The sequence below is a fragment of the Psittacula echo genome (assembly GCF_963264785.1).
Source record: "Psittacula echo genome assembly, chromosome: 12".
Taxonomy (NCBI): Eukaryota; Metazoa; Chordata; class Aves; order Psittaciformes; family Psittacidae; genus Psittacula; species Psittacula echo.
The window spans coordinates 5,700,052-5,725,161 of NC_137747.1; the positions used below are offsets into that span (position 1 = coordinate 5,700,052).

At 54.4% G+C, this 25,110-nt stretch overlaps 3 protein-coding genes across 6 annotated transcripts in view; 1 reads left to right on the top strand and 2 right to left on the bottom strand.

Moving 5' to 3' along the window:
* The first annotated feature begins 1,451 nt into the window (after window positions 1-1,451).
* On the top strand, window positions 1,452-9,746 carry BLCAP (BLCAP apoptosis inducing factor). Of its 3 annotated transcripts, XM_080627743.1 has the most exons (3): window positions 1,452-1,651; window positions 6,668-6,951; window positions 8,042-9,746. In XM_080627743.1, exon 3 carries the CDS (start codon window positions 8,130-8,132, stop codon window positions 8,391-8,393), a length of 264 nt encoding a protein of 87 aa, XP_080483869.1. In that variant the 5' UTR covers window positions 1,452-1,651; window positions 6,668-6,951; window positions 8,042-8,129; the 3' UTR covers window positions 8,394-9,746. The 3 variants fall into 3 exon arrangements, with proteins under 3 accessions (XP_080483869.1, XP_080483868.1, XP_080483870.1); XM_080627742.1 differs by lacking the exon at window positions 6,668-6,951; XM_080627744.1 differs by lacking the exons at window positions 1,452-1,651; window positions 6,668-6,951 and adding an exon at window positions 5,244-5,315.
* A 4,486-nt stretch (window positions 9,747-14,232) lies between these two features.
* On the bottom strand, window positions 14,233-20,181 carry SRC (SRC proto-oncogene, non-receptor tyrosine kinase). Its single transcript, XM_080627711.1, has 7 exons — window positions 19,626-20,181; window positions 19,192-19,347; window positions 18,861-19,040; window positions 18,706-18,782; window positions 18,188-18,341; window positions 17,970-18,101; window positions 14,233-17,573 (listed from the first exon to the last, which is right to left on the bottom strand). Exons 1-7 carry the CDS (start codon window positions 19,921-19,923, stop codon window positions 17,365-17,367), a joined length of 1,206 nt encoding a protein of 401 aa, XP_080483837.1. The 5' UTR covers window positions 19,924-20,181; the 3' UTR covers window positions 14,233-17,364.
* The window catches only part of RPN2 (ribophorin II), a 75,852-nt gene continuing 70,385 nt past the window's right edge, over window positions 19,644-25,110 (bottom strand). The window contains exons 19-21 of one of the 2 annotated variants that reach the window (XR_013957856.1): window positions 22,159-22,257; window positions 21,154-21,257; window positions 19,644-19,775 (exon numbers count right to left, since the gene is read on the bottom strand). Coding sequence is in view for 1 of the 2 variants with exons in the window: in XM_080627708.1 (XP_080483834.1) it covers window positions 21,208-21,257; window positions 22,159-22,257 (149 nt within the window). In the remaining variant the exon portion in view is untranslated. Of the gene's footprint in view, window positions 19,776-21,136; window positions 21,258-22,158; window positions 22,258-25,110 lie in introns of those variants that run through there. The other variant, XM_080627708.1, reaches the window with a different exon arrangement.

A 25,110-nucleotide genomic window follows, 5' to 3' on the forward strand; every position in this document is an offset into this window, starting at 1 on the left:
TCCTGCCTGTTGAGCCGTTGAGGGAGTTGGTCTTATCAAACCCATCAAACACAGGGGCCAGCCAAGCAGAAAGCCCTGCAGGACATGCAGGTGGCTCTGTAACCATGGCTGGCTGGGTTTTAAACAGCTGGGAAAACCCAAATCTTAAGTGTTTGGGTTTTTTTTTTTTCATGGACTGTTTAGCTCCTTCCTCTGCATGACCCCCTCGGGTCAAGCTGTGCCTGGTAACCTGCTGCTGGGTGTCTGCAAAGGGAAGGGCTGGAGCTGGAACACTCGCAGCAGCCCAGGCTTTGCTGCCAGCACAGCAATACTCAGCCAATGGCACAAACAGAAGTGTTTAAGGGAGCTATGTGTGCTCTATACCTCTTTTGAGACACAGCCTAGGAAGGGTGCAGGTGCCCACCCTACTGCAGCACCGAAAACTGGGGCCCCTCGGGGCTGGATGGGACTAAATCAGCAACTGCCATGCGCAACAAGGAAGCAGCATGTAAGCAAACCTAAGAATAGTATGTGATGCAATGCAGGAAAGCATGGACTTGGCGTGGCACACAGTGCAAACACTGTGAGCATGTGGACAGCATGCAGTGGTGTGTAAGGACACGTGCCAACCGCACACAAAGAAAAGCCTTCAACCACCGTGCAGCCGCATACAAGAGAGCACACACAAAGCAGGCCACCCGTCAGAGAACCACATGAGCTGCCTGCAGACATGCAGCGCCCTTCCACATGCAAGAAAGCAGGTGAAGAGTATGTGAAGCAGCACGCAGGGTGTAAAACTCCATGTGCACAGTGTGCCATGCAGCCAAGGTGCCAGAGCCACACTGTGCCATGCAGCTACAGCAAACCCTGTGTGAGGGAGTGTGCAAATGATGCTTTAAATTTAAAAGAGGAAAGAAATGCGTAAATACAGATATTTCCTGTGAGGGTGCTGAGGCGCTGGCCCAGGGTGCCCAGAGAAGCTGTGGCTGCCCCATCCCTGGCAGTGTTCAAGGCCAGGTTGGACACAGGGGCTTGGAGCAAGCTGCTCCAGTGGAAGGTGTCCCTGCCTGTGGCAGGATGATGCCTGTGGAACTGGATGAACTTTAAGGTCTGTTCCAACCCAAACCATTCCATGGTTCTATAATCGTTTATAAAGGAAGGAAACTGGTGAGGGCACACCTTGAATCCTGCGTTCAGTTCTGGGCCCCTCACTACGAGAGGCATTGAGGTGCTGGAGCAGGTCCCTGGAAGTGCTCACACCCCGTGCAGCCGAGGCCCTCAGTGCCATGGGTTAGTGCCGGCCTTGGCAGCGCTGGGGCACGGCTGGACTCCCAAATCCCAAAGCTCCTTCCCAACCACGCTGCTTCTATGTGAGGCAAACCGCACCACTCGCGGCGCGCCCGACCCGCGCACGCGCACTGCCCACTCCCGTCACGCACGCGCACTGCGCGCCCGCGGTGCTTCCCACGGCGCCGCCTGACGGACGGGCGCGTCCGCTGCGCCGGAGCTTGGCCCCGTCGGCGGAGGGGGGCCGGTGCAGGCGGAGCGGGGGCAGCGGCGGCGGGGGCCCGAGGGCGGCCTCTCCCATCCCTTCCCTCCTCAGGGCACGGCGCGAACGGGTCCGCGGCGGAGGCGGCCCCGGGATGGCGGCGTGAGGCGGATGCGCCGCGCTGTGAGTACGGGCCGCGGGGGGCGGAGAGGAGCGGGCCGAGGGCTTGGGGGGGTGTGCCGGAGGCCGGCTTACCTCCGGAACGGCGGCGGGGGGGAGAGGAGACCCCATGGGGCGATCCGCGTCCCGGCGGGCCTTGGTGCTGGCGGAGGTCTGCCGGGCCCGGCGGGGGGGAGCGGTTGGGTAACTTTGGGTGCCGGAGGCAGCGCTTGGTGGGTGCCGGTGCGGGGAGAGCCGCGCTCCCGTAGCAGAGCCGGCTCCAGCCCCCGCGAGCACGCTGAGGTTATCGCCAGCCTCACATGGGAGCACGGCCGCGGCGTGCGTGTGCTCCCCGCCACAGGCTCCTCATCCCCACTCTACACCTCTGCTCTTGTCGGCACCTTCCAAAAGCAGGCCCAGGCCCATTTCCTCCCTGAGCAACACAACTCCCTGACATCCTTCCATCCAGCAGCGCGCTGCTGTTCCCGGTCGGGTATCTTCCCCCGTGGATGCCTTCATCCAGTTGCAAAGCAAGTGTACAACCCCTTTTGTTGTACAAGCATTGCTTATTACATCACAAACGTGCAAGAGAAGATGAAAACAAAGCTCTTAGGTGCAACCCATAACACACCGATCTCTCCTGTACTTCATTTCCCCTGTATTCGAACATTGCAGTTGATCTTGAAAATACTGTGATAGCAGAGTAACCTTTGCCTTTCCAGCTTACATGTTATAACTCCCCAGAACCTCTTGCCAATGCTGCATTTTTCCTTTCTTCACCCAAGATGCAGCAAACTGGCCTTTATCAGGCTGTATTCAGACTTCTGAAGCCCATCAAAGGCACAGAGAAGAGATCCAAATTAAAACTAATTATGTTTTTCAGGGAACTTGGAATAGGCCTGGAATTGGTTATCTTTGGCAGTTAAATAAACGCAGAGGGTGGGAATGAGGACCACTGAGAACTAGTAAATCAGTACAAATGAAGGTAGTGATACTTCAGATGACAACTGTTGATGCTGACATCTCCTCCCACCACAGAGCTGGCTGACTTCAAGTTTTGTTCCTGTGATTTACTGTGCAGAGGAACACAAATCATACCCTGCCCTCCTGCTCACAGGATTGGGTTTATTCACCCCAGTGCTGGCAGGGCACTGCAGTCCTGGCAGAGCAGGCACTGTACTACCTCTGGACATATCCTCAGTCAGTAGTGAAGCTCAGAGAGCAGCTATGGAAGCAGTGGAGACAGTGACTTAGCAGAGCCTCTGATTTTCATGAAACAAGTTGCTTTGGCTTGTCTTTAGCTTGAGAAATCAGAACACTTCATAACCCCAAGGCTTGGTTAGTCAAGGGTTTGCCGCTCTTTTGGGAACTGTCAGCAATTGTATTGCACCATTTCTGAGCCTACATCAAGTGTTCAAGGCACAAACTTAACAGAGACTGGGCTAAGGCCTTTGCTAAAAATTGAAGACTCGCTTTTTCCAGCTGAGTCATACCAGCAGATAAAGCTTAAAAAAGTAGAATAAATAGGAGCAAGGCCAAAAATCCTGAAGTGAGATCACTGATACTGTAAATAGGTCTTAAAGTTTGACCAGTTATGGTGCTTGGGTTTTGAGAGAAGGGGTTGGCATTTGGAGAGCTGGTCTGCTGCTGAGATTCAGCTAAGAAAAGCAGACGTGTCACTTGATAGCTCTTTCACCTCTTTCCTCCCCAATACCTTTTGATATTGTGTATTTTTAGTAGGTTTTTGGGTGCTACATGGTATTTGAACACATGCTGGCAGTGTGAAGCACTGCCCACACGCACTGGTTCACAGCATGTGGCAGTGACAGGGTTTTTGGTTTAAACTGTACTACAGGTCAGCCTTATAGGTAAGAAGCTCAGTGCAAGTGTCTGAGGCTTACTCTTAAGTTTATGTGCATTGTGTAACCTCAGAGATTTTTATCTAGACAATGTAGCAGAAACTTCAGCTTCTGGGAAAGGGAGAGTTTGGCACCCCCAATAAAAAGGTTACTCAGTCTTTTATCACAGCCCTTTTGGCTACCAGTCTGGGTGACTGTTCCTGTAGCATCTGCTGGGGATGGGCCTTGTGAACAGTACTGGCTTAACAGCTGCCTTGGTAAGGTCTGAACAAGCTTATCTTCTACGTGCTTAGTGAAAGCTGGTTGATTATTCTCCCCTGTCAGGGTAAATGGACTGCTGAGGAATTAAGACTTGAGAAAGGTACAGGCTTGGTGTTGACATGCTGATGTATAAAACCTATGGTTTAGGAACACCTCCCGGCCTCTTAATTGCTGAATTATCTTGTAGAATATCAAGGAACAGCTTGTGAGCTCCTCAGATGGATTTACTCTCAAGTGTGACTGATGCATTGCAAAGCACTACAGACTTGGGCTGGGCTAGTCTTTTCACTTGTCATAATTAAAGCTTAGTTTCTGGCTGGGAAAGGTTTGCAGCTACCCTCCCCCTGGGACTGGAAAACCCTCCCCATAAACATATGCCAGTAGGACCTGCTGGTTTTGAATGGGCTTGGGAGGGTAGATGGCAGAAAGAAAGGCTGCCAACACGATGGAAGCTGATTACTAAGCATGTGGAAAAATATTGGTGTTTGCTTACTAGTGAGGTGAGCAGGGAACCTCCCTGGAACGCCTGCTGGAGCTGGCAGGGAGGAGGCTCTGGCAGCACATGGGTGTCAGGGAGAGCAGTGGGATCATCACCTGTTCTCTGCTGCTGAGGGGTTTGAAGTGAGTTCAAGTGGCTCTGAGAGCTGCAGAGGAGCGAGAGGAGGCAGTGGTGGGGCGATGAAAAGAAGCTGTCTGGTAAACATGAGTGGCCGCCAAGTCAGATGATTAAGCAGGAGCAAGAGAGCAGTCTGGAGGATAGCAGGACACCAGCCTGGCCAAGGAACGAGATGATGAGTCAGGCAGGGGGAGAACAAGAGCAACTGGTTGAGGAAAAGCAGGATGTGGTTGTGAAACAGGGAACTGGTAGGAATACTGTTGGGGGACAGGTTATTATTTGCTCTGGCATGTGGTAATCTTTAGCCTGGATCATCAGGAGGGGACAGAGACAACAAGGTAGGGATTTTTAATTTTCAAGTTTCACCTTGCTTGAGAATCAAGGCAAAACTGAATGTTGTGTGGCTTCAAGAAGGGACTGCCTGTCCTGGATGCCAGGGAGACTGATGGTTCCCTGCTCAGTAAGAGTTCTAGGAGGAGATCCTGCTTCTGTTTGATTGATAGCATGGAAAGAGAACTCTGTCTCACTGCCAGGTGTATAAAGGAATCTTGAGTGAGTAGCTAGGAAGAGTGTATGTTACTAGTGGAAAGTACACGAGGAAGATAAAGCTGCAGGAGTCTCTCATAGTAGGTACCTTGTCTAGAAACAGCTGTGGGATACAGCAAAGGCTCTTCAAACTGTAGATGGTGGATAGTAGAGAGGCACATGAAAATACAAGCAAACTGACTACAGATACAAGACTAGCTTCAAACATTTGCATTTGTCAGAAGTGCCAGAGGTTTGAAGGGCATCGGCATTGAAACTCACAGTAAGAATAACCACTATTAAATGGTTCTTTCTTCTGTAGTGGTTGCATCGATTGCTACAAGCAACTGGCTCTGGCAGGAAGTACCAACATTTAGAAGCATGTAACTTGTTCTGGGAGAGCTTTGTGTTTGTAGGAAGTGTTCAGGTAATTTTACATGCTTAAAATCGACTTAAGAGTTATCACTTCAGCCTTTGCTGTGGTGAGGAGGCCAGACTGGAGTGAAATGCAGCTGCATCCCAAATTATAATTACACTCTTAAACTGTAATCAGGTGTAAAGTTCAGGGGCTAAAGGCTCAGTAGTGACACCTTACCTTATTAAAGCCTACTGATTTGTGACATTGTCCTGGAAGATTCTAGAGCTTTGTTCCAGCCTTGTGCTCTTCTGACACATTGTCTTAGGTTGTTTTTTATCCATTCCTTTAGAGACAGAAAGCCCAAAGCAATTGACTGTGGGCACTTTAAAGCTTCAAGAACGGGTGACGCAAAGATTACCACGTGTCCAGCTAGAGTCAAGCTGATGTGACTTCAGGGCTGAATCTAGCAAGAGAGTGACGTGATGTTTAGGCAGTGTTTGTACTGCTCAGTGTTTGGAGCACTTAGGAGAGAAAGACTGTAGGAAACTTCAAGGAATGAACATTTCGGGAGGATTAAGGCAGCTGCAGATCATTGACTTGGTACAGTTTTGTTGTATTCAGTTCAGTCTGAACTAAAAACTGGGGGGGGGGGGGGGGTTTAATTACCTCCCTGTTCAAATGTTTGGTGTTAAATCTTTCCTCCCCATTATTCCCCTGAGATAAAAAAAAAGTTACTTAGTACTTCTGCAGTACTTTTACTCCAGACACATCTCAGTCGTTCACAGAGGCTAGCAGACAGCATGGTTTGTTATGAAATAACTAACTCATACTTCCAGTTTATAGATGGAAGAAACAAGCTTGGGACTAGGCTTGCCCTTAAAGTGAGAGACCTGCATAAAACAGGACAAACACTGGGAGTTTTATTCCTTTGACTTGATCCATATTGCAACGTGATACTTTGGCTGCCTTAACTGCACCTTAGTTTTATTAATTGAACCCAGACTGCCCTCTCTCTGCTGGAGAACACTCTCTTGCAGGAGCAGCAGCACAACACTTTCCCCAAATACTCTTAATCTGTTTGCCTTGGTGGAGATTCTGGCCTGCATCCTCTCTGACTAATATTAAAATAGCTCCTGCTGCTAAGAACACAGTTCACGGCAGCGTGGTTCCTGCTTCTGACAACAGAACTGGTTTGTACCTGTGAGCTCACAGAGCTGTGAGATGAGTCTGACCTCAGTGGTTTTTTGGAAGAGAACCATGTGTGGTTTTCTCTTGGCTTTTCTGTGCAATCCCTCCTTCTCCCTTCCTTGGCCAGCAAATCTCTTCTCCTGCCAACAGGAGCCAGTGGAATGTGCTGTTTGTTTACCTTCTCACTCTTCCATCCTACTAACCTTCCCACCCCCCCGTTGTAATCCTGACAGGCTTGGCTCAGCCCTGCATCCTTCTGACAGAGCACTACTCACTGGAGTATTTCAGGAAGGGGACTGCTGCAAGAGGCTGTTGTGTCCAGACCCTGCTTAGTGGGAGTGAGGCCGTGGCATTCTGCAAGGCTAGCACCATCCTCTGCCTGTCTTTGTGTCCTGCCTGGCAGTTGCTTCCTTCAGCGTTGCTGGTGCCATTATGATGTGCTACAGGATAGCAGGGAAGAGCTTCTCAAGCTTTTTGCTTTTCCAGCATTCCCATGCATGATTTTTTCCTTTCTGGGGTAATAAGCTAGGAGTACCCTCTTCTTGCAGTTTCCCTACAGTTTGAACTGCGGGAAAACTGCCAGTTATTCCCTCCTAACAATACTGGTATCTTCTAAACCAGTATTGCTGTCCCAGACTGCAAAACTCCACTCTTCTGCCCCCTTTGACTAGTTCTTGCTCTCTATAAACACCTTAGTAAGGTATTTATTATTTTTAAAGCCATCTGAAATTCCCGGATGAAGATGTTTGTACTGCTTAGAAGAAAACCCCACATACTTGGTGTAGTTGATGTGGTTGCTAAAGGCAGAAGCATGTTTTCTGGACTTGTAATGTGCTGCCATCCCTGCCACAAGCCCTTAAAGGCCACTGTTTCCACAGGGGTTTATAATAATCCAAGTGAGGAAATCCTGTGTTTACAGCACTTATGAAAATTACAATTTTGAGACTGTCTTTTCTTTGATCTATTCACATACTTTGTCTTATCTGACTTTAGCTGATTGGCAAGGACTATAAATCCTTAAGCAAGGACTGTCCTGCCTTTTGTTTTGCAGCCTGGACACTGGTGGGGCTTTCCTGGGTGGCTGCATGTATAGCTTGAATTTTCTGCTGTCCTGCTGGAACACTTCATAAGGGGTCTGTGCCTGGGGAGGGAGCAGACTCACACTTCCTAGACACTTCTTACATTAATGCTGCCCTAACACTTTGTAGCACCTTGTAGTTTACCCCTCAGTTACATTGCTTTATACATCACTCAGGTCTTGGATGGTTTTGGATGAGTACAAGTGTAGGGCAGGTTGTGGCAGCTTGTTTTCTTTTCCATTTCCCCCTCTTCCTTTCTGTTCCTGCCCTATACTCAGCTGTCAGCCTGAATAAAAGCCTGAGAAATTAGCACACAGGATACATTTCTACACCAGCAATAAGTGTGTCCCCAGCTGAGTGGTTCAAAAAGCAGGAAACTTTCCACCAGCTCTGAAACACACTAGGATTTAGCACTGGGAGTTCAGGCATCAGCATATGAGGCTTGAGAGGAAGTGAAGTGTAGGAGAAGAATGTCTGTGAATTTTTTGCTGTGTTTCTCTGACAGTCTAACATTTCCCTCCTTTACAGAACAACCTGACCATCGGAGGAGGTGCTGGAGACTGTTCTGAAGCACATCTGATCAAGGCTGCCACAAGGCCCCAGCCAGCCATCCACAATGTACTGCCTTCAGTGGTTGCTACCTGTCCTGCTCATACCCAAGCCCCTCAACCCAGCGTTGTGGTTTAGTCACTCAATGTTCATGGGCTTCTACCTGCTCAGTTTTCTCCTGGAACGGAAACCTTGCACGATTTGTGCCTTGGTCTTCCTGGCGGCTCTATTCCTCATCTGCTACAGCTGCTGGGGGAACTGCTTCTTGTATCACTGCACAGGATCCCAGTTGCCAGAATCAGCTCACGATCCCAGCATTGTGGGCACCTAGAAAACGATCGTCTTCCAGTCTGCTGAGGGCTCTTGTTTTGCTTTTCAAAAGGGGTTAGGGCTAGGGAGGAGGGAGGGGGTGTTAGGCATGTGACTGGAGTAAAGACAGCCTGTTTCCTGTAACTGTGTGTGGACTGGAGTGGCAAATTCCTCCCACTCTGCCTGTGAAATTTGACTTGTTTACTGTGTGAACTCTGGCAGCACCACCTGCTTTTTTAGAAGCAGATATCTTTTTTCCCCTCCTTCCCATATCACTGGGAAGGGACACCAGCTCCTCCTGACTGAGCACTGGTGCAGGACCGAGCTGCTGGCCTCTGCCCAGCTGTGTGCAGTGGTGCAGTTCTGTGTCACTCACTTGTCTGTGTTAGGCCATGGTGGTCTAACTCAGGGCTCTCAACCCTCTGATTCTGCTCAAGTAGCTGCAAGATTCTCTCCATCTTTGTGTGGAGCCAGTCTTCCCACCTTGCTGCTGCAGGGCAAGCTCGACAGCTCACAGATGCACTTGGCCAAAAGCTGCTGAAGCCAGAGGCAGTTGAGTCACCTCCTGCTGCTCAGCCTGCCAAAGAGATGCATGCACTGCCAAAGTGCTTTCTGAACTACTTATGCTCCAAGATCATAGCCTGAAAGCCTCAGTTATGCTGCTGCTTTTATAAAGCCTCACAGGTAGTGGAGACTGACTCTTTCCCTCCTTCTAGATTTCCAGGGTTTACCAAGGCATTGGCTGTTGGGATGAATAACCAGTATGCTGCAAGATGCAGGGTTTTGAAAGCCACTGTGAACCTCACCCTGTAAAACTCATGCTAGTCCAAAAGGCCAGGCATGGGCAGGGCAGGAAAGGATCCCAAGGTGGAGTCATGGCTGGAAGCAGTAAAGTGCTTCAGCCATTTTCAGTGTTTTGGGGCCAGGGGTGACAGGAAGTGCTGGTGCTACTGACTGGAGAAGTGAGGAGGCCTGAGGAGTGCCCAGTGTCTCCACCTCCCCTGGCAGAAGGACATCAAGAAGCTGTGGTGGTGGTTATGGTGGGTCAGTCCTACAGCCACAGCTGTGCAGAGCCCCATGCTGCATGCATTGCTCTGTGCAGCTGTGGCTCCTGGGGAGCCCAGCCTGGAGCAGAGGTTTGTTTTTGAGAAGCGTTAGAGAGTAACACAAAACACTGTCTCAAAACTTTACAGGTTTCCCTCCCCTTTGCCATCTGTTTGTCTTTACTTCAGCCTCATAGTGGAGAGCAGCAGAAGTGGCTGTTGCTGTCCTGAGGAAGTTCAAGCTATGAGGTTGTGAAACTTCCAGAGTATTGTTTGTTCATTGCACAGCTGTTCAAAATGTTTAATAAAGCTTTATAAACTTTGGTCTATGGCCTCCTGCCCAGCATGATGCATTGGCTGCTCATTGCAAATGCCTTAGCCCAGCAATCATGTGTCTCTATTGTTCTGTTCCCAGCAAAGTAACCCCTCTCCAGCAAGAGGCAGAGCCTGTTTGCCCTGTGGCTCCCAGTACCAACTCTTCTTGTTGACTGTTTAACCTGACCTGAGAACCATACTGGTGATTCTAAAACAGATTTATCTTGCACACAGCACAGGAGGTAGCTTCTGGTTGTATCTCTGCACTTCAATGACACATTTCCCCTTGGCCTACTGCTTACCAAGTTAAACAGTTTAATTGCTGTGCCCCGGACACTGCTAATCTCCAGCTGAAAGAGTGTTATCTACCCAGCACCTACGTGGTGTGAGCCTGTCCCATGACACCGCATTGTCCTGACCTATCCCCTGCTGTGGGCAGAGGCCCTGTGGGCACCCAGGAACACCTTAGAGAGTTTGAGGGTGTAGGAGCTGTGCTGCTGGAGCTGAAACCAGCTTCTTCTACCTTTGCCCCAAAGCCCTGAAGACCGAGCCCAAGCTGGAAAGGGTTCAGGGTATATTGGTGTTTACATGCTTAAAAACCAAGTGTGTGCCACATCACGAAGAACAGAAGTGACAGCTCTGTCACCTGCCGGGCCAAGGGAAGTCCCACTAGCTGTCATATCAACTGCAGTGTAAGTAACAAATAGGAATGGGGAGGGCATCCCATTCGCAAGCTTCAGTAAGACTGGTCTACACTGAGCAACTTCTAAGTTTAATGCAAGCTAATGCAGTCAGTTCTTCAGAGTGTGTTTTGGGTGCTAGCTAGCCAGGTTGCACTCTGCAGCAATCTAAATCCTAGCCAAGAAGCCAGACAGTCCTTTGGCTGAGAGCTTTGTGCACAGGATTCAGGACAGGGCTGTGAGCTTTCCTTCTTTGAGACCCCTCTTGGAGACAAAAGCACTTCAAAAGAGGGAGGCTGCCAGTGACAGGAGAGATCTGGGCAGATTGATGGGCAAGAAACCTCCTTTCTGCGGCCCTCCCACCCAAGTGTAGGTAAAGAGCACTCTTTGACACACAAGCAGCCCTCCCAGCACATTGTGTTACCCTCTTTAGGGCACTGAGATACCATCTTTGTTTTAAACATAGAAAATTAAAGCCACTTCATCATGGTCAGACAGAAAGCCTCAGGCAGAGTGAGGAACCCAACCAGGGCTCTCATCGCATGCTAATGCCCTGCTCGTCCTTCTGTATAAAGGACCATGAAAAACCAGCCAGTGACTGCAAAACAGGTCTAACCCGATGGCTTTTGAAAAGAAGCATCACAGTTGTCCTGCTTGTGCACCACAAACTGGGCTGAGCCCGTACAGACGCAGCACTTGTGCTCTTGGGCAAGCATTTGCTGGCTATGTGGAAGAAATGAGCTGTTAAGGAGAAATGAGATGTTTTGCCTTGGTCTCTGCCAGAAAAGCAGTGGGGGGGCTCTGTCCCCCAGTGTCCTGGAGGCACCAAGGGGTCCCTAAATGGGGACCACAGGGGTGGGCAGGCACTGCACTGCAGTAGCTACACTAGTGGCTCAAAGCAGTGGGGTCTAAAACACAACTGTGCTGTGCCAGGTCCCATTGAGCCTGGACGCTGCCCATAAGGGCTTTGGCACAGAGCGAGTCTCATCACCTTGCTGTATTATAAAAGGCGTCCATCTGCCTGATGCTCCCTAGATACAGACGCCTTAAGCTGTTCCTTTGTCCTTCCATTGGAAGGAGAGATCATTTTCTTTTCTAGGTCACATAACAGCTCAGTGGCACAGCAGGGTCAGGAAAGTGAAAACAAACCAAACCCAGGCTCAGATCCCTAGGAACAGACACAGCTTAGCTCAGGCAGTGCTGAGCTCCTCACTGCAGCCCCAATGTCTGGGGGCTTGTCACTCCCCTCTTCACCACTTGCTAGGTGGAAGCAGCATCCCCAAAATGAACAACTGGGACACCACAAAGCTTCCCATGGAGAAGGTTTGGCCGTGAATACCAGGCTGCGTTGGCTTTTGGAACCCTAGATCTGCAGGACATCCATGTCTCGGGGCTGGTGTTCGCAAGTCAAGCTCTCTGGCTCCTGCCTGCTCTCCCAGCATCTGCTGGTCCATCCCTGGATCTTGCTAGGCGATTAGTGCCTCCTTTCTGGATGCTCTCCCTGAGACAAGCCAACAACATGGCCTTATTACTTAGCAGCAGACAGAGGAGAGAGGGTGATGCCACTGAGGAGCAGTTTGGGTTGAAGGTACTCACCATCCAGCTCAGAGGCAGCTGAGTCCAGAGGTGCAGCCCTGCTGGCACTAGTGCCAGGATCCCACAGCCTCCAGCCTCATCCCCCTGTGCTGGTCCAGCCAATGCCCCCAGCCAGGGAAGCCACACACATCACTCAGGGCCACAGAGAGCCCTGCCCTGCCAGCATCCTTTGGTCTTGATGGTTTCTTAGCCCTCAGCCACCATGGAAGGTAAGCTACACGTCAGGTAAGGACTTCAGCCCTTCCCTCCAGAGGCTGGAGATTAACTCTTGGCAAGAGGGTTTTGCTACTCCTCTGAGCAAAGGTAAATCCTCTGTTAGGAGGGCAAGGGAGGACAGATGGCTCAGGTGCCACCCAGACCTGCTGCTGAGGGGATGACCCGAGCGCCTGGCACTGAGGCTGTGAGCAGCCCTTCAACAAACACCACCCTGCTCCTGCCCCCAGAGACTGGGTCTGGGCCGTGAGAGGGACCCCAGCGCCACACCACAGCCCCCAGGAATTTTGTTCCAGGGGATCCTCAGCACATGGAGCACCTCAGGGCTGCCCCTTCCATACTCAAACATTTATCCTCTGGGGGCCTGGATCGAGAACCAGGACTTGATGGCATTGGGGAAAGTGAAGGGGATGTTCAAACCAAACAACTCACCCTCACTACCTTAGAAACCCATTGCCAGCACAAACTGCCCAGCACAGGACCCCTACCCCCTCACCAGACCTGGGGGCAGCCACAGCCCCCACCCTAACACCCAAATCCTCTCCCAAGCACGAAGCAAACAGCAAGATTAAGTCCATTAAAGGAGGCACGTGGTGTAATCCCCAGGCGCATCTGCCCAGCTCAGGCTGACGGTGCCTGGCAGGGGCTCTTGCTGATCCAAGCAGATCCCAACCAGTGATTCCCATCTCACACCTCCTGGACCAGCAAGCTTCTGCCCCTCCAGGCTAATGTCACCCCCTTCCCATACTGCTTCACAGGGCTGGCTTCTGAGAGAGCTTAGGAGAGGGGCATCGCCAAGGAGGTGACTCCATGGGACAAGAGCCACCAAGCACAGCCAGGGTGGCCTGCAGGTACTGCCTATTGCCCTGACCATCTTTTTAAGATGCCCCAACTACCACTGAGGCTGAGGAGCAGACATAGAGCAAAGGGGACAAGTAGAAGAGGAAGTCCTGAATCCATCCCCCTCATCCCTTTGCCATGACCCCACCAGAGACACTCACGCTGCCCCAGGGCTCAGGCTGGACTGCAGTCCCCTGCTCTCCTCACAGCACCCCTGCCTCTTCCTCCTCCTTTGCACATTCTCTCCCTGACTGCCCTGGTTCCCAGCAGCAATGCCAAAGGTGCAAAATCGAGAGCTGGAGCCAGCTTCCCTGCCAGGCATGACCTCACCAACACACCCCTGCCCACACATCACACACAGATAATCCCTCGGTCACTCAGTTGCTTTAGAGAGAAGCAAACCATAAAGCATTAAACATTTAAGGTGATAAGACTGAAGCCACTTACCAGCCTGAGGAGGAGGAAGGAGCAGCCAGACCTAGGAGACTGGAGCACTAAAACCACCCTGGACCATGGCAGTGGAGAAGGAGCAGCAGCCACCACCACCCTGCTTTCAGAGGGGCTGCTCCCCCCACACTGTGCTATGTATCAATTACTTAATCACAGACTGAGGGATCCCAATCAGCTCCTAATTACCCTGCCAGAGCAGGCCTGCTCCTTGTAGCTGCTGATGAAGCAGATTGTGCTGATGGGAGGGCTGCCCTTCATCCTGTCCCCCCTAGCCCAACTGATGGGGGCTGGCAGCCAGGTCTGCTGCCTGCTGTCACTCACAGTCCTGTGGGACCATGGGCAGGAACCCTGGTGTCCCAGCACACAGAGGCTGGGAAGCACCCATGGGTCTCTTGTGGCTAATGCTACGTGCTGCTGGTGTGTGCCACAGCACCGGCCCTGCAGCTGGGATCCCACCAGTGCTGCAGGCTGGCTCAGCTCGGAACACGTTGGCTCGATTCCGTCCCCACCATGGCAGTGCCTCCCCACTGGAGCAGTGCAGGAGCTGTCCCTGTCCCTCAGAGCAAGAGGAACACAAGGGATAAGGCTCCTCTTGCAGGAGCAGGCACTGGGGCTTTGCTGGACCACGAGCCCATGTGAGCAGATGGGAATGGCTCCAGCAGCACAGGAGGGGCACCAGGTCCCAGAATCATTGGCCAGAAGAACCATCGGAAGCACCGGGAGCCACACACAGGCACTGCCCGTGCTCCGAGGACCACCAGCTCCCCTCACAGGGATGCTGAGACATCCTCTCATACATGAGCTACGCTTTCTTGCCGTGTGTGTGACGTCTGTTTGTATTTAATTATCAAACTGCAAAGTATTTACATCAACTTTCGGGTTTCAGAGCATCTCCACCCCCCACCCCCCACAAAGCTGGGCCTTTGTATAGGGGATTTTTTCCAAAATTTTATTATTATCCAAAAAAAAAAAAAAAAAAAAAAGCTAAATATTTTACGTAGACACCAAAAAAGGGTGGGGGGGGTGGGGAGAGGGGAGCTGAGGAGAGAGACACAGACCCACATGTTCTCTGCATAGTCGGTTGGAGATCTTACAAAACACTGCTTAAAAAATTGCTGTCAGCAGAGGAGGGTAACTTGTAGGACATTACTGACCCCGGGAAGCCAAAGAGCATCCTCACTTTGGGGCTCCCCTCTGGAGTTCATTGACTTCAAAAAGGAAGTGGCAAACAATGGTGATGGAGCAGAGACCCTCGGTCCCTGGAGCCTCTGTGTCCTGCTGGCTGCAGCGGCGAGTCCGGAGATGCTGGCTCCCACAGAAGCATGGATGGACACACGGGCATGCAGACACACAGCCCCAGCCTCGCACAGCAGGGCTCCTCCAGGATCACTCTGCTGTCTTCGGCCCCAGCACATCTCCTTCATCAGAGCTTGCCAAAAGCCATGGGGAATTAAACCAGCCCGGGGTGCTCCTTGCACCAAGGCTGCGCTCCTGCTCTGCCGCTTGCTGGGAAGAGCCAGAGAATGAAACCACCGGGTTCAGCCTGCTCCCATCCAGCTGCGTGTGTGCAAGACCCCATACGTGCTGCAGACAACCAAAGGCCAAACTGAACATGTGCATTTGCCTTCTCTCTCCCCAGCTTTTGGGTCAAATCTGGCCTCCGCACGATGGTTCTAAGGGGTTTCTCCCAGTGATGGGGATTTTGTGTTGCTCAGGCAGAGCTATGGCACAGCCACCCCTCGGGAAGCGGCCTCCCTGGCAGTGCTGATGGGGATGCAGCAGCCGCCTGTCCCAGGGATGCAAACATGGAAAGACCCAGAACATCTTGATTTGAAGGGTCCCTGCCCAAACGCAGGCACAGCAAACTGTGAGGAAGTGTGGGGAGAAAAGGCTCCAGGTCCCCAAATGATTAAAACCCAACAATCCATTAAACCAGTCACTGTTCTCCAAGCCAGCAGGATCTCTCCGTCCCGCTGCAGTCTGTTCAAGCTGATTTTGAAGGTTTTACTCATTAAAAAGGAGCCACCAACCAACCCAACGAGCACCTGGTTCATAAATAAGTGGCCAGCGAGCTGTGGGAGCAGTGGCGTGCCTGGGCCCTGCTCTGGTGCAAGTTTGGGAGGTGGTTTTGGTCACCCCCCTGCCCATGCTCAGCTCCCGCCCAGCTTTCAAGGGCCACTGGCACTGCAGCAAGGGCTGGTGAGAGGTGGTTTGGGATCTGCTGCCTGCAAGGAGGCTGTGCTGGAGGGAAACCCCATCCCACAAGTAATGGGGAGGCAAAGAAAGCCCAAGGACCAAGAGGTAGGTAAAGCTGCTGGCTTCCCTCCCCAGGTCCTTCACACCGGTGCGTGCCATCACCTCCTCCAGTCCTCATCCCACCCCTGGTGCAGGAGAGCATCCAAACAGCCGCCAGCCTATTTCTGAGCCAGGGCACCCAGGACCCACGAAGTGATGGAGCAAAGCCTTGTGAGCCACCAAGGCAAAGGGTTTCCAGCTGGGAATAGCCACAGGAGAGGGGAAGAAGCAACACATGCAACGAAGTCAATGTCTGGGAGGGTGCAGGGATCGCTCGGGGGCTATGTACAAGCAGGTGCTGGACAGAAGAGCACAGGGGCTGGCGCTACCCCACCAGGGTGCAGCCCCATGGGATGTGTGTGGGGGCAAAACTGAGCATGGCGAGCCACCCACCACTGAAACAGGGCTGAGGCCCTTGGGAACAAGCAGGGGGGAGATGAGGATGCAAATGGCGCAGCACAGCATTCCCCAAGCCCCTGGCTGCAGATGCTCCCACTGCATGGGGACTGCAGCCCAGTGGTTGAGATGTGAGGGGTAGAGGGAAGGCAGCTAAAAACATACGGGGTGGACAAAAGCATCTGTGAAAGATGAGTATTTCCCCAAAACACTCCCACACCCTGAAGAGCCACACGTGCCATGCACCCAAGCCTGTGGTGGCACCGGGTTTGGTGGCAGGGCCAGCCCAGCGGATGCTGCTGGTGGCAGAGCCGCGGAGGGCGGCTGAGGGGGCTGTGCTGAACTTCCCAGGGGTGGCTGGAAGACCAGGAATGCTCAGTGGGATAAAGTGCCGCCGGGGTGATAGGGCTGGGAGAGGGCTCTGCTGGCAGCACCGCGGTGCTGCTCCCAGGAGAGACAGACAGGTCCCTTAGGGGAACAGACGCAGCTGGAAGACATTGAACATGCACCTGGGTGCTCCCGTGGGATGGTGTTGGTCACCGGAGCCACCAGCAGCCACATTTCGTACTCCCAGTGCCAGAGGGATACCCGAGCAACAGGGGCCATCAGTGTTCCACTGCCACCCAACACCAGTGCATCACCCCATCCAAACCAGCCCAGGGGTGTGCCTTCCCCATGGTGAAACGTCCCTGCCAGCGCCCTCAGGAGGACCAGAGCCAAGGATGGGGGTGCTGGGACAGGTGAAGGGGCAGGGAAATTTGTGCTGATTTAAAAAGGGGGTGCAGAAGATCGGGGCCATGTGTCCGAGGTGGGGTGATGCTGTCCTCCAGTTCCCCCAGGCTCACCCCAGAGCTGCTGGGGAGGGAAAAGGTCTCCCAGAAGCCAAGTTTCTCATCAAGAGATGCTCCGCTCGCCCTCCGAGCCGGCTCTGCCGGCACCCACAGGCTCCTCTCGCCAGCGGGACGGCGCCGCTTCGTTAAACACGGGCCAGAAGTCTTAATGAGCGATGGGGACACCCAGAACCTCCCCTGGCCGCATCCGGACACGATGCCCCATCCCGCCTCAGGGCTGCTCCACAAAAATCCAGCCCCTCGCTGGGGAGGCCAGCCCCTGGCACCCCATAGCGAGGATGGCAGCGTCCCTGGTGCCAGGAGGAGCTCCAGGTCTATAGGTTTTCGCCAGGCTGGTACTGGGGCTCTGTCGAGGTGAAGTAGTCCTCCAGGAAAGCCTGCAGGTACTCGAAGGTGGGTCGCTCCTCCGGGTCCTTCCGCCAGCACTGGCACATGAGGTCATGCAGGGACTCGGGGCACTCGGGCGGGCAGGGCATGCGGTACCCCCGCTCTACCTGGTCCAGCACCTCCCGGTTCACCATCCCTGCGTGTGGCCAGAGGAGAAACGGCATGGATTAGAGCCAGGCCAGATCCTGCACCACACCTTTCCCAGAGGGCATCGTGTTGGGATGAGCCTTATGGGAAAACCCTGGTGACCCCCAGCCCAAGAGCGCTCATCCATGCCAGCCCATCACCTTGCTTGGGGATTACAGTGGGACAGGGTGGCTGTGACCCTGCTCACCTGGCCCCAGCAGAGCAGGATGTGCCCTGGGCAGGAGCAGCTCACCCCAGAGCCCACCATCCCTGCCCAAAGTGCAGGAGAAACTTTGCACCAGTTTGCTCCTCTGCAAAGATGGCTCTGGGGCCACCGAGTGCTGGGGCCAAGCGCTGGGGCACTGCAATGGGGATGGGGCTTCCACCGGCAGCTGCCAGCCCTCACCTGGGTATGGCACTCTGCCCTTGGTTGTCAGCTCAGTCAAGAGGATGCCAAAGGACCAGACATCCGACTTGATGGTAAACCTGCCATACAGAGCAGCTTCGGGGGCTGTCCACTTGATGGGGAACTTGGCACCTGCAGGAGAGGTAGGGTGAGGGGCTGCAACCAGGGCCATGTGCTGCGTCGAGATGCAACACACAGCCCCGGGGAGCGCTGAGCACCTTGCCGAGCAGTGTACTCGTTGTCCTCGATGAGCCGCGCCAAGCCGAAGTCAGCCACTTTGCACACCAGGTTCTCCCCCACGAGGATGTTGGCTGCCCGCAGGTCCCGGTGGACATAGTTCATCCTCTCCACGTAGGCCATGCCGGATGCGATCTGTGGGGACCAACACATGGGGCACCAAGGCTGGTGAGGTGACACGAGGGTCCCTGCGGAGCACCCAGCACTGCCGAGGGGAACAGCTCTGCAGCAGGAGCCCTCCTCAGGTGTGGGAACAACCGCTTGCTCCAGAAACCCCACACAGATACAGGTTTGCAGCAACAGGAACAGGCAAATGATGGTCCCTGCCTGCAGCCTGGCTCTGGGCTGAGCACCCATTGGGGATGGTGGAAACCACCCCAGGGAGGCTGCAGAGAACCTCACCACCCAACAGGGCATAGGCACGGCAGCCCAGCGAGGCGCTTGGGCAGCCAGTGCCTTTGGAAGAGGATGCAGGAGGCCTGGGGATGCACAAACCCACCTGAGCTGCCATATCCACGAGCTGGGGCAGCCGCAGGTACTTGCCCATCTCACCCTTCAGGAAGTCCAGGAGGCTCCCTGTGAGGAAGACCACAGTCACAGCAGTCCGGAGGAGCAGAGGACCTCAGCCTGCCCCGGCATCCCTCCTGCACTCACCCTTGCTCATGTACTCAGTGACAATGTAAATGGGCTCCTCTGAAACCACGGCATACAGCTGAACCAGCTTCTCGTGCCGGAGCTTCTTCATGACCTGGGCTTCCTGCAGGAAGGCCTCCGGGGACATGGTGCCAGGCTTCAGCGTCTTGATCGCCACCCGGGTGGTGCCGTTCCAGGTCCCTGTGGCACAGGACACGCTGCTCAGGACACGTGTATGGGGCAGGGGGGCCCGTCCCTCGCCTGCTCCCGCACCCCACTGCAGGCTCTGGGCACCTGGGGAGAGGATGCAGGCGGTGCCACAGGGGGACAGTGGGGTGGGAATGGTCCTTACCCATCCACACCTCTCCGAAGCAGCCCTGTCCCAGCTTGACCTCCAGCCGCAGTGATTCCCGGGGGATTTCCCAGGCATCCTTGGCAAGGCCTTGGGTCTGGGGCTTGGAAGTGGGGCAGACATTGGTGAGACGATGGCACAAGCCGTCGGCGTGTTCTAGCACAGGAAAGGACAACACCAGGGTGACACTTGGGCATTTAGGCACATGACATCTTTACCCCACATCTTCCCTGTGAAGCACCACAAAGACCCCGTACCCAAACCCTCTCCCTCTTCCCTAAACCCCAACCAGCTTTTCACCAGCATCCCCCTCAACTGGTTTGGGGTCCCCCAACCCCATACTGGCTTCCCACCAGCACCTATCCTGCAGTGAGGGCAGGCACAGCACCCAGGGCGTCCCGCAGACCCCATGGGGACCCCAAGTGACTACCCACTGGAGTAATAGGCCACGAGCTGCTGCAGGCTGTTGAACTGGGTGCGGGAGGTGATGTAGAAGCCGCCGCTGTCCAGCTTGCGGATCTTGTAGTGCTTCACGTTGAGCCCCTTGGCGTTGTCGAAGTCGGAGACAGAGAGGCAATAGGCACCTGTGGGCAGGACCGAGGGGCTGGGGGGATGCACCGCAGATGGGTGCCCCCCATGGGGTCCTGCCAGGGGGTGGGTGCAGGAGGGCAGGACCGGGCGTGCAGGCTGCTGCTTCCCCCCAAAAGCAGAGGATGGGGAGCAGCTCCTCATGCCAGGGAGGGGTGGCACATACCCCTGGTTCCAGCCACACCATGTAACCACAACCTTCCCCCGCACAGCAGCTCTGCCAAGCCTTGCCCCCAGCCAGGCTGGCACAGAGACGAGGGTGTCCTGGAGACCTCCCACTGCAGAAGCAGGCGGCTGTGGGGTCAGTCATTTGGGCACAGGTGATCCCCACTGCTCCTCCAGCATCCCCATGGGCCATGCTAACAAGAGGCATCATCCCTTCCAGCCCCCCCAGTCCCTCTCCCCAGTGCACAGCACCATGGATGCTTCCTCCACAAGGAATGCTGCTCCTGGTTGGGACCCACTCCCAGAGAAGCCAGCACACAGGGATGGAGTGTGAGCGTGTCCCCCATGCTGGCACCAAGGAAAAGACCCCACTGGGTTTGGGGGGGCCCAGCAGGAGGGTGAGCAGCTCCCATGGCACAGGGATGGACGTGGCTCTGACAGCAATGAGGGGACATGGAAGCAGGGGACAGGATCAGGCTGGGGGGAGCTCCTGACTCACAGCCCCAACATCTCAGAGTGGAGCCAAGGGGCCGAGGGACCCAACTCCCTCCTCCACAAATCCCACCATTGGCATCACTTTGGCAGCTTGTCCCTCCTCTGGCCACAGGAGAGCAACACTGCACTCCACAAGTAACGGAAAGGAAGATTTATGCTGCTGCTTGAATGAGCTGTTTCCACCAGGATAAAATAAACAGTGGCAAGCTCAAGGCATCAAAACAGAAAGGAACATCAAGGAGCTTTTCCCAAAGGTGCCTTTTGGAGGCAAACTGAACCACATCTGCAGGTAAGAAACAGCATCCTCAGGCAGCCGAACCATGAAGATCACAACTTGCACTTTTGGGGAACAGAAAACAGCCATGAGGAATCATTAGACTTGAAAGAAGGAGCTAAAGATTCAGCAGTACCTCTGCCTGGCTGCCCAGGAAGCACACACCCAAGATTTTGCCACTGGGGACTAGGAAAAACCAAACCCACCTCCTTGGGGGTGTAAAAAACCACCTCCCAAACCCCCAAATCAAACAAACACCACCCCAAAACCCCACCAAAGAACAGGAAAAAGAGCATCCTGCCTGCTGGTCCTGCCTACAAGGTTCAACTCTTTTCTCCTTCTCCCTCTCCGTGCACTTCAGACCCGGGACTACGCAGTGACCGAGGGGACCGGGGTCTCTGTGTGGTGCCCCCATCCTGGCCCTCCCCATCCCCGGTCACCTTTCGTGGTCTCGCTCTCCCGCACCAGGAAGGTCCCTCGGGGGTTTTCGGGGTTCAGCAGCAGCCGCTCGGACTCGCGGCGCGTGATCTTCCCAAAGTACCACCTGCGAGAGCAAGGCAATGGCTCAGCCCCGGCATCCCCCGCCTGCCCATCGCCCAACAGCAGGCTCAGCCCTCGCCTCCCCACTGCACACCGCAGAGACCACAGGCTGTGGCTCTGGGCTCGGGCTACGGGTACCGTGGTGTACCATGGGGGTACCATACTGGGGTGCACCATGCCCACACACAGCATCAACCAAGGAACAACCTGCACCACACAGCATGGAACGCCTGAACTCCAAAAGCCTCCCCAAGGAGGGGCTCCAGGGACCCCTGAAGCCCCTCGAGCTCTTGCTGGGGGGATGGCATGCTGCTGCCTGGGGATGGGTGAGGGTGCTGAGGCGCTGGCCCAGGGTGCCCAGAGAAGCTGTGGCTGCCTCATCCCTGGCAGTGTTCAAGGCCAGGTTGGACACAGGGGCTTGGAGCAAGCTGCTCTAGTGGAAGGGGTCCCTGCCTGTGGCAGGGGTTGGAGCTGGAGGAGCTTTAAGGTCCCTTCCAACCCAAACCATTCTCTGATCCTATGACATAGGTGTTACCTGCGTTGGGACTTACAGCCCCTGCCTGCTCTCCCTGTGTGACAGTCACCTCTGTGCCCAGCCTGATCTGCACAGGCAGCATCCTCATACACAGACGTGTGTCCATGCAGAAGAGTGAAAACCAGACCAAAAGCATAACAGGTCCACCATGGCCCCTGCCATGCCACTGCTCATCCCTCCACCACGCAAGCTCACTGCACCTCTCTGCTATGGGCCTTAAAGAAAGGCTGGAAAACATTTAAGGGAGTTGCAAATTCAAAGCAGGTAAAAATAACACAAAGAAGGAACCCAGGAGAGGGGCAGGGGGAGGAGGAGCTCTCAGGGTGCGTTTGCTATCGCTTGTCTTTAAACTCTAAAAGACGGCAATTACTCTTCAGCCTGGATGGAGTCTGAGGGCGCGACATAGTTACTGGGGATGTAGCCCGTCTGTCCTGTAGTGAGGGAATGAGCCAGCCACCAGTCACCTTCCCTGCAAGAGAACCAAAACACACTCAGTGTGAAGCCAGGAGCCACCCCGGCCAGCCCCGCAGCCCCCAGACCCTGGCCAGGAAAGCTCCTCCTGCCAGCCCCTGCCTATGGCTCCATGCGGATAAGACCTTGGAATTGGGGCCACCCATCTACATATGGGATGCTTTAAACTTAAATAGGGCAGTCAGAGCCAAAATACCTCTGGAGCCACCTGAATGCCAAAGGGTCTGGCTGGAGGTTGAGAAGCATTGGGAATCCACGGCAGCAACAGGCAAGGGGAGGAAGGAGCAATGGGGAAAAGCAACAGAATGATGGCAGTAGTTAAAAAAAGCACCAGGAAACCCCAAGTTTGTTAAACACAGGCTGCAGTAAAGCAAGAGATGGGGCAGAGGTTTGGGCAGGCGGGTGAGACCTGCCCTGCAGTCATGCCCAGTGCGGATGCAGTGAGCTCCATCCAGCTTGGGTCCTGCTGGGATAGGGCCCCTGCATGGCTGCAGCCCCTGACCAGAAGCTGCACTTGCACAGCCACGAGTGCAGCTCACACAGAGCCATGCACCCCACTGTGCTTGTCCTGAGCACAGTGCTTCTGCCCTGCAGAAGCCCCTCTGCCATGCCCAACACCCGGGGCTGACTCATCCTCCATCCTGCCCCAGGCGCAACCGCCCCAAGCATGTCCCCAGGAGCTGGGAGGGTGCGGGAGCCTTCTCACTGCTCTGCCCTCCTCACTGCAGGTTCCTGCACAGGACAGGGCAGGAAAGGACAATAAATAAAGAACAACAGGACAGCAGGAGGTGGCTTCCCCTTCCCCACAGCCAGCAGAGCTTCCTCCCACCACCTGCGTCTGCTCACCCATCAAAGACAGTCAATTTATCCTGACCAGGAGGGAGACGAGGCTACGGGAAAACGGCATTTGTGGGAACAGCACCACAAGGATGCCGGAACTTGGCAGGACGACGTCCACAAGCACTCCACAGAAAAGCCTTAATAACCTTTATCGCCACTAAAACACTCAGCAAATCCCACATCCAGACCTATACCTGACCCCTCCATCCTTGCTCCAGACACTTTTGCTCATCCCAGCTAAACCAGTGATGCTTTGGAGTGGATGGGAGACACTGGACACAGCCCCCAGCTCCCTGTGATGGTGTCCAGGGAGGGAAAGCGAGGACTCTCTGGGCATCATCTCCCACCCAGAGACCTGGGCTCTGCTGCCATCCTGGAGCCCAGCCCCAGCCTTGCAGTAGCCCCAGATGGTGTTTTAGCTTCTTCCAGCCCCAGCACATCTCATGGCAGGCAGTTCGGGCTCCCCAGCCAGAGCTGCTGCCCCAGCCACCTTTCCTGAGGTGGCTCCAAAGGGGACAGGAGGCTGCTCGCGCTCCTTTCCCACAGGACCAGAGAAAACAGCTTTTGCCTTGTGGCTTTATTCCAGCCTGGGCTGCAGGGCTGCAGGCTGGGAATTCAGCAAACAAACAATTCCAAAAATGTCTCAGCAGGGAAAAACAATAAATCATCATCATCATCATCATCAACATCATCAAAACAAAGCATTTCAACAATTCCCTGCACAATCTTACCCAAAATATCCCACCACATGCCTGCTGGCTGACAGCTGGCTGGGAGGAGACCTCCTTCCACTGGAAATTGTACCATGAAAGCCCTTCTGCCTGGGGGGGTGTATGGATTCAGCCCATCCAGGAGGCTGAGTGAGGGTGACTGCAGACAGCCTGAGCTCTGCTGGATTGCTGCAGTGACACAGAGGCTTCTCCTCTTCCTCTGCACAACCCCAGCCCCGTCAGAGCATCCAAAACCTGCAGCCTCCCTGCAAAGCTGCTGGTGGCCAGTCATGGCCATGGGCTCCTGCAGCCCTTCGCAGGCTGACCCCAAGCACCCTCTGACACCCCCAGGGCACCCATTGTGCCCTGCCATGGAGCCCAGAGGAAGGGGACATCCATCCCATGCCTGCCCTTTGCTGTCCCCAAAGCGCAGGAGCCGGAGCAGCTCCCGGACCATCCCCAGGCACTCAGGGAGAAGAGACATTCACCCCTCTGAGCGCTGCAGCAACCGCACAGCTTCCTGCACCGCCTCTCTGCCTGCAGACATCCCACCCGCACAGCCGTAGCAGACATCAGGAAGGTCAGCAGCCAGATCTGCACTTCCACTGATGGGCTGCATTGCCAAAGAGAGCCCTTTTGCTCCCCGGAACCCCTTACACCCCGACCCTTCCCTCTGAGCGAGCCTTTGGCAAACAGTAGCAGAGAAAAAACAAGGATGGAAACCCCGCAAGTGGTATAAGGCATAAATTAAAAACACTCCTAAATGGGCCCAATCTGGACCCCCAATGGGCAGAGCTCACTTTGTAACAGCCCAAACCAGAACCCAAGCCTGGGGCTAACACATTGATGAGGCTGTGAAAGCAAGACACACCAAACCCCCAAAATCCAGGCTTTTCCTGAAGCGTTGAAGCCCTGCACATCCTGGACTTCACGGATTAAATGAATCACCATTAATAAACAGCATTGGAAGACGGAGAACAAAGATCAGACTGAAAACATGTTTGTGCAACACTGCCCAACCATTGCAGCAGAAATATCACCCCCGGGGTGTTCCCTCGTCTTTCCACCCTTTGACCATGCAGAGCTGTTTTGGGTGCCCAGGTTGGAAGGAAGCAGTGGAGGGCCCAGCAGGAGCTGCAGACCCCATAGACCTGACACTGGCTCCTGACCGTGCATGCCATGTGTCAGGACTGAGCATACATGGGTTTAATCCAGGATCAGGTTAGGAGCATCTTCCAGCTCTGCTCTATGAAGCAAGTGATGGGTGTGCTGCTACAACCAGGATGGAGAGCAAACAAGCG

Excerpts from the sequence above, each read along its gene's own strand:
- SRC (XM_080627711.1), bottom strand. The coding sequence starts at position 19,923 with ATGAGGAGCTGCTCCCCATCCTCTGCTTTTGGGGGGAAGCAGCAGCCT. Across the intron at positions 18,342-18,705 it reads TCGTGGATATGGCAGCTCAG|ATCGCATCCGGCATGGCCTA; the intron begins GTGGGTTTGTGC and ends TGGTCCCCACAG. Across the intron at positions 18,102-18,187 it reads CGAGTACACTGCTCGGCAAG|GTGCCAAGTTCCCCATCAAG; the intron begins GTGCTCAGCGCT and ends CCTCTCCTGCAG.
- BLCAP (XM_080627743.1), top strand. The coding sequence starts at position 8,130 with ATGTACTGCCTTCAGTGGTTGCTACCTGTCCTGCTCATACCCAAGCCC.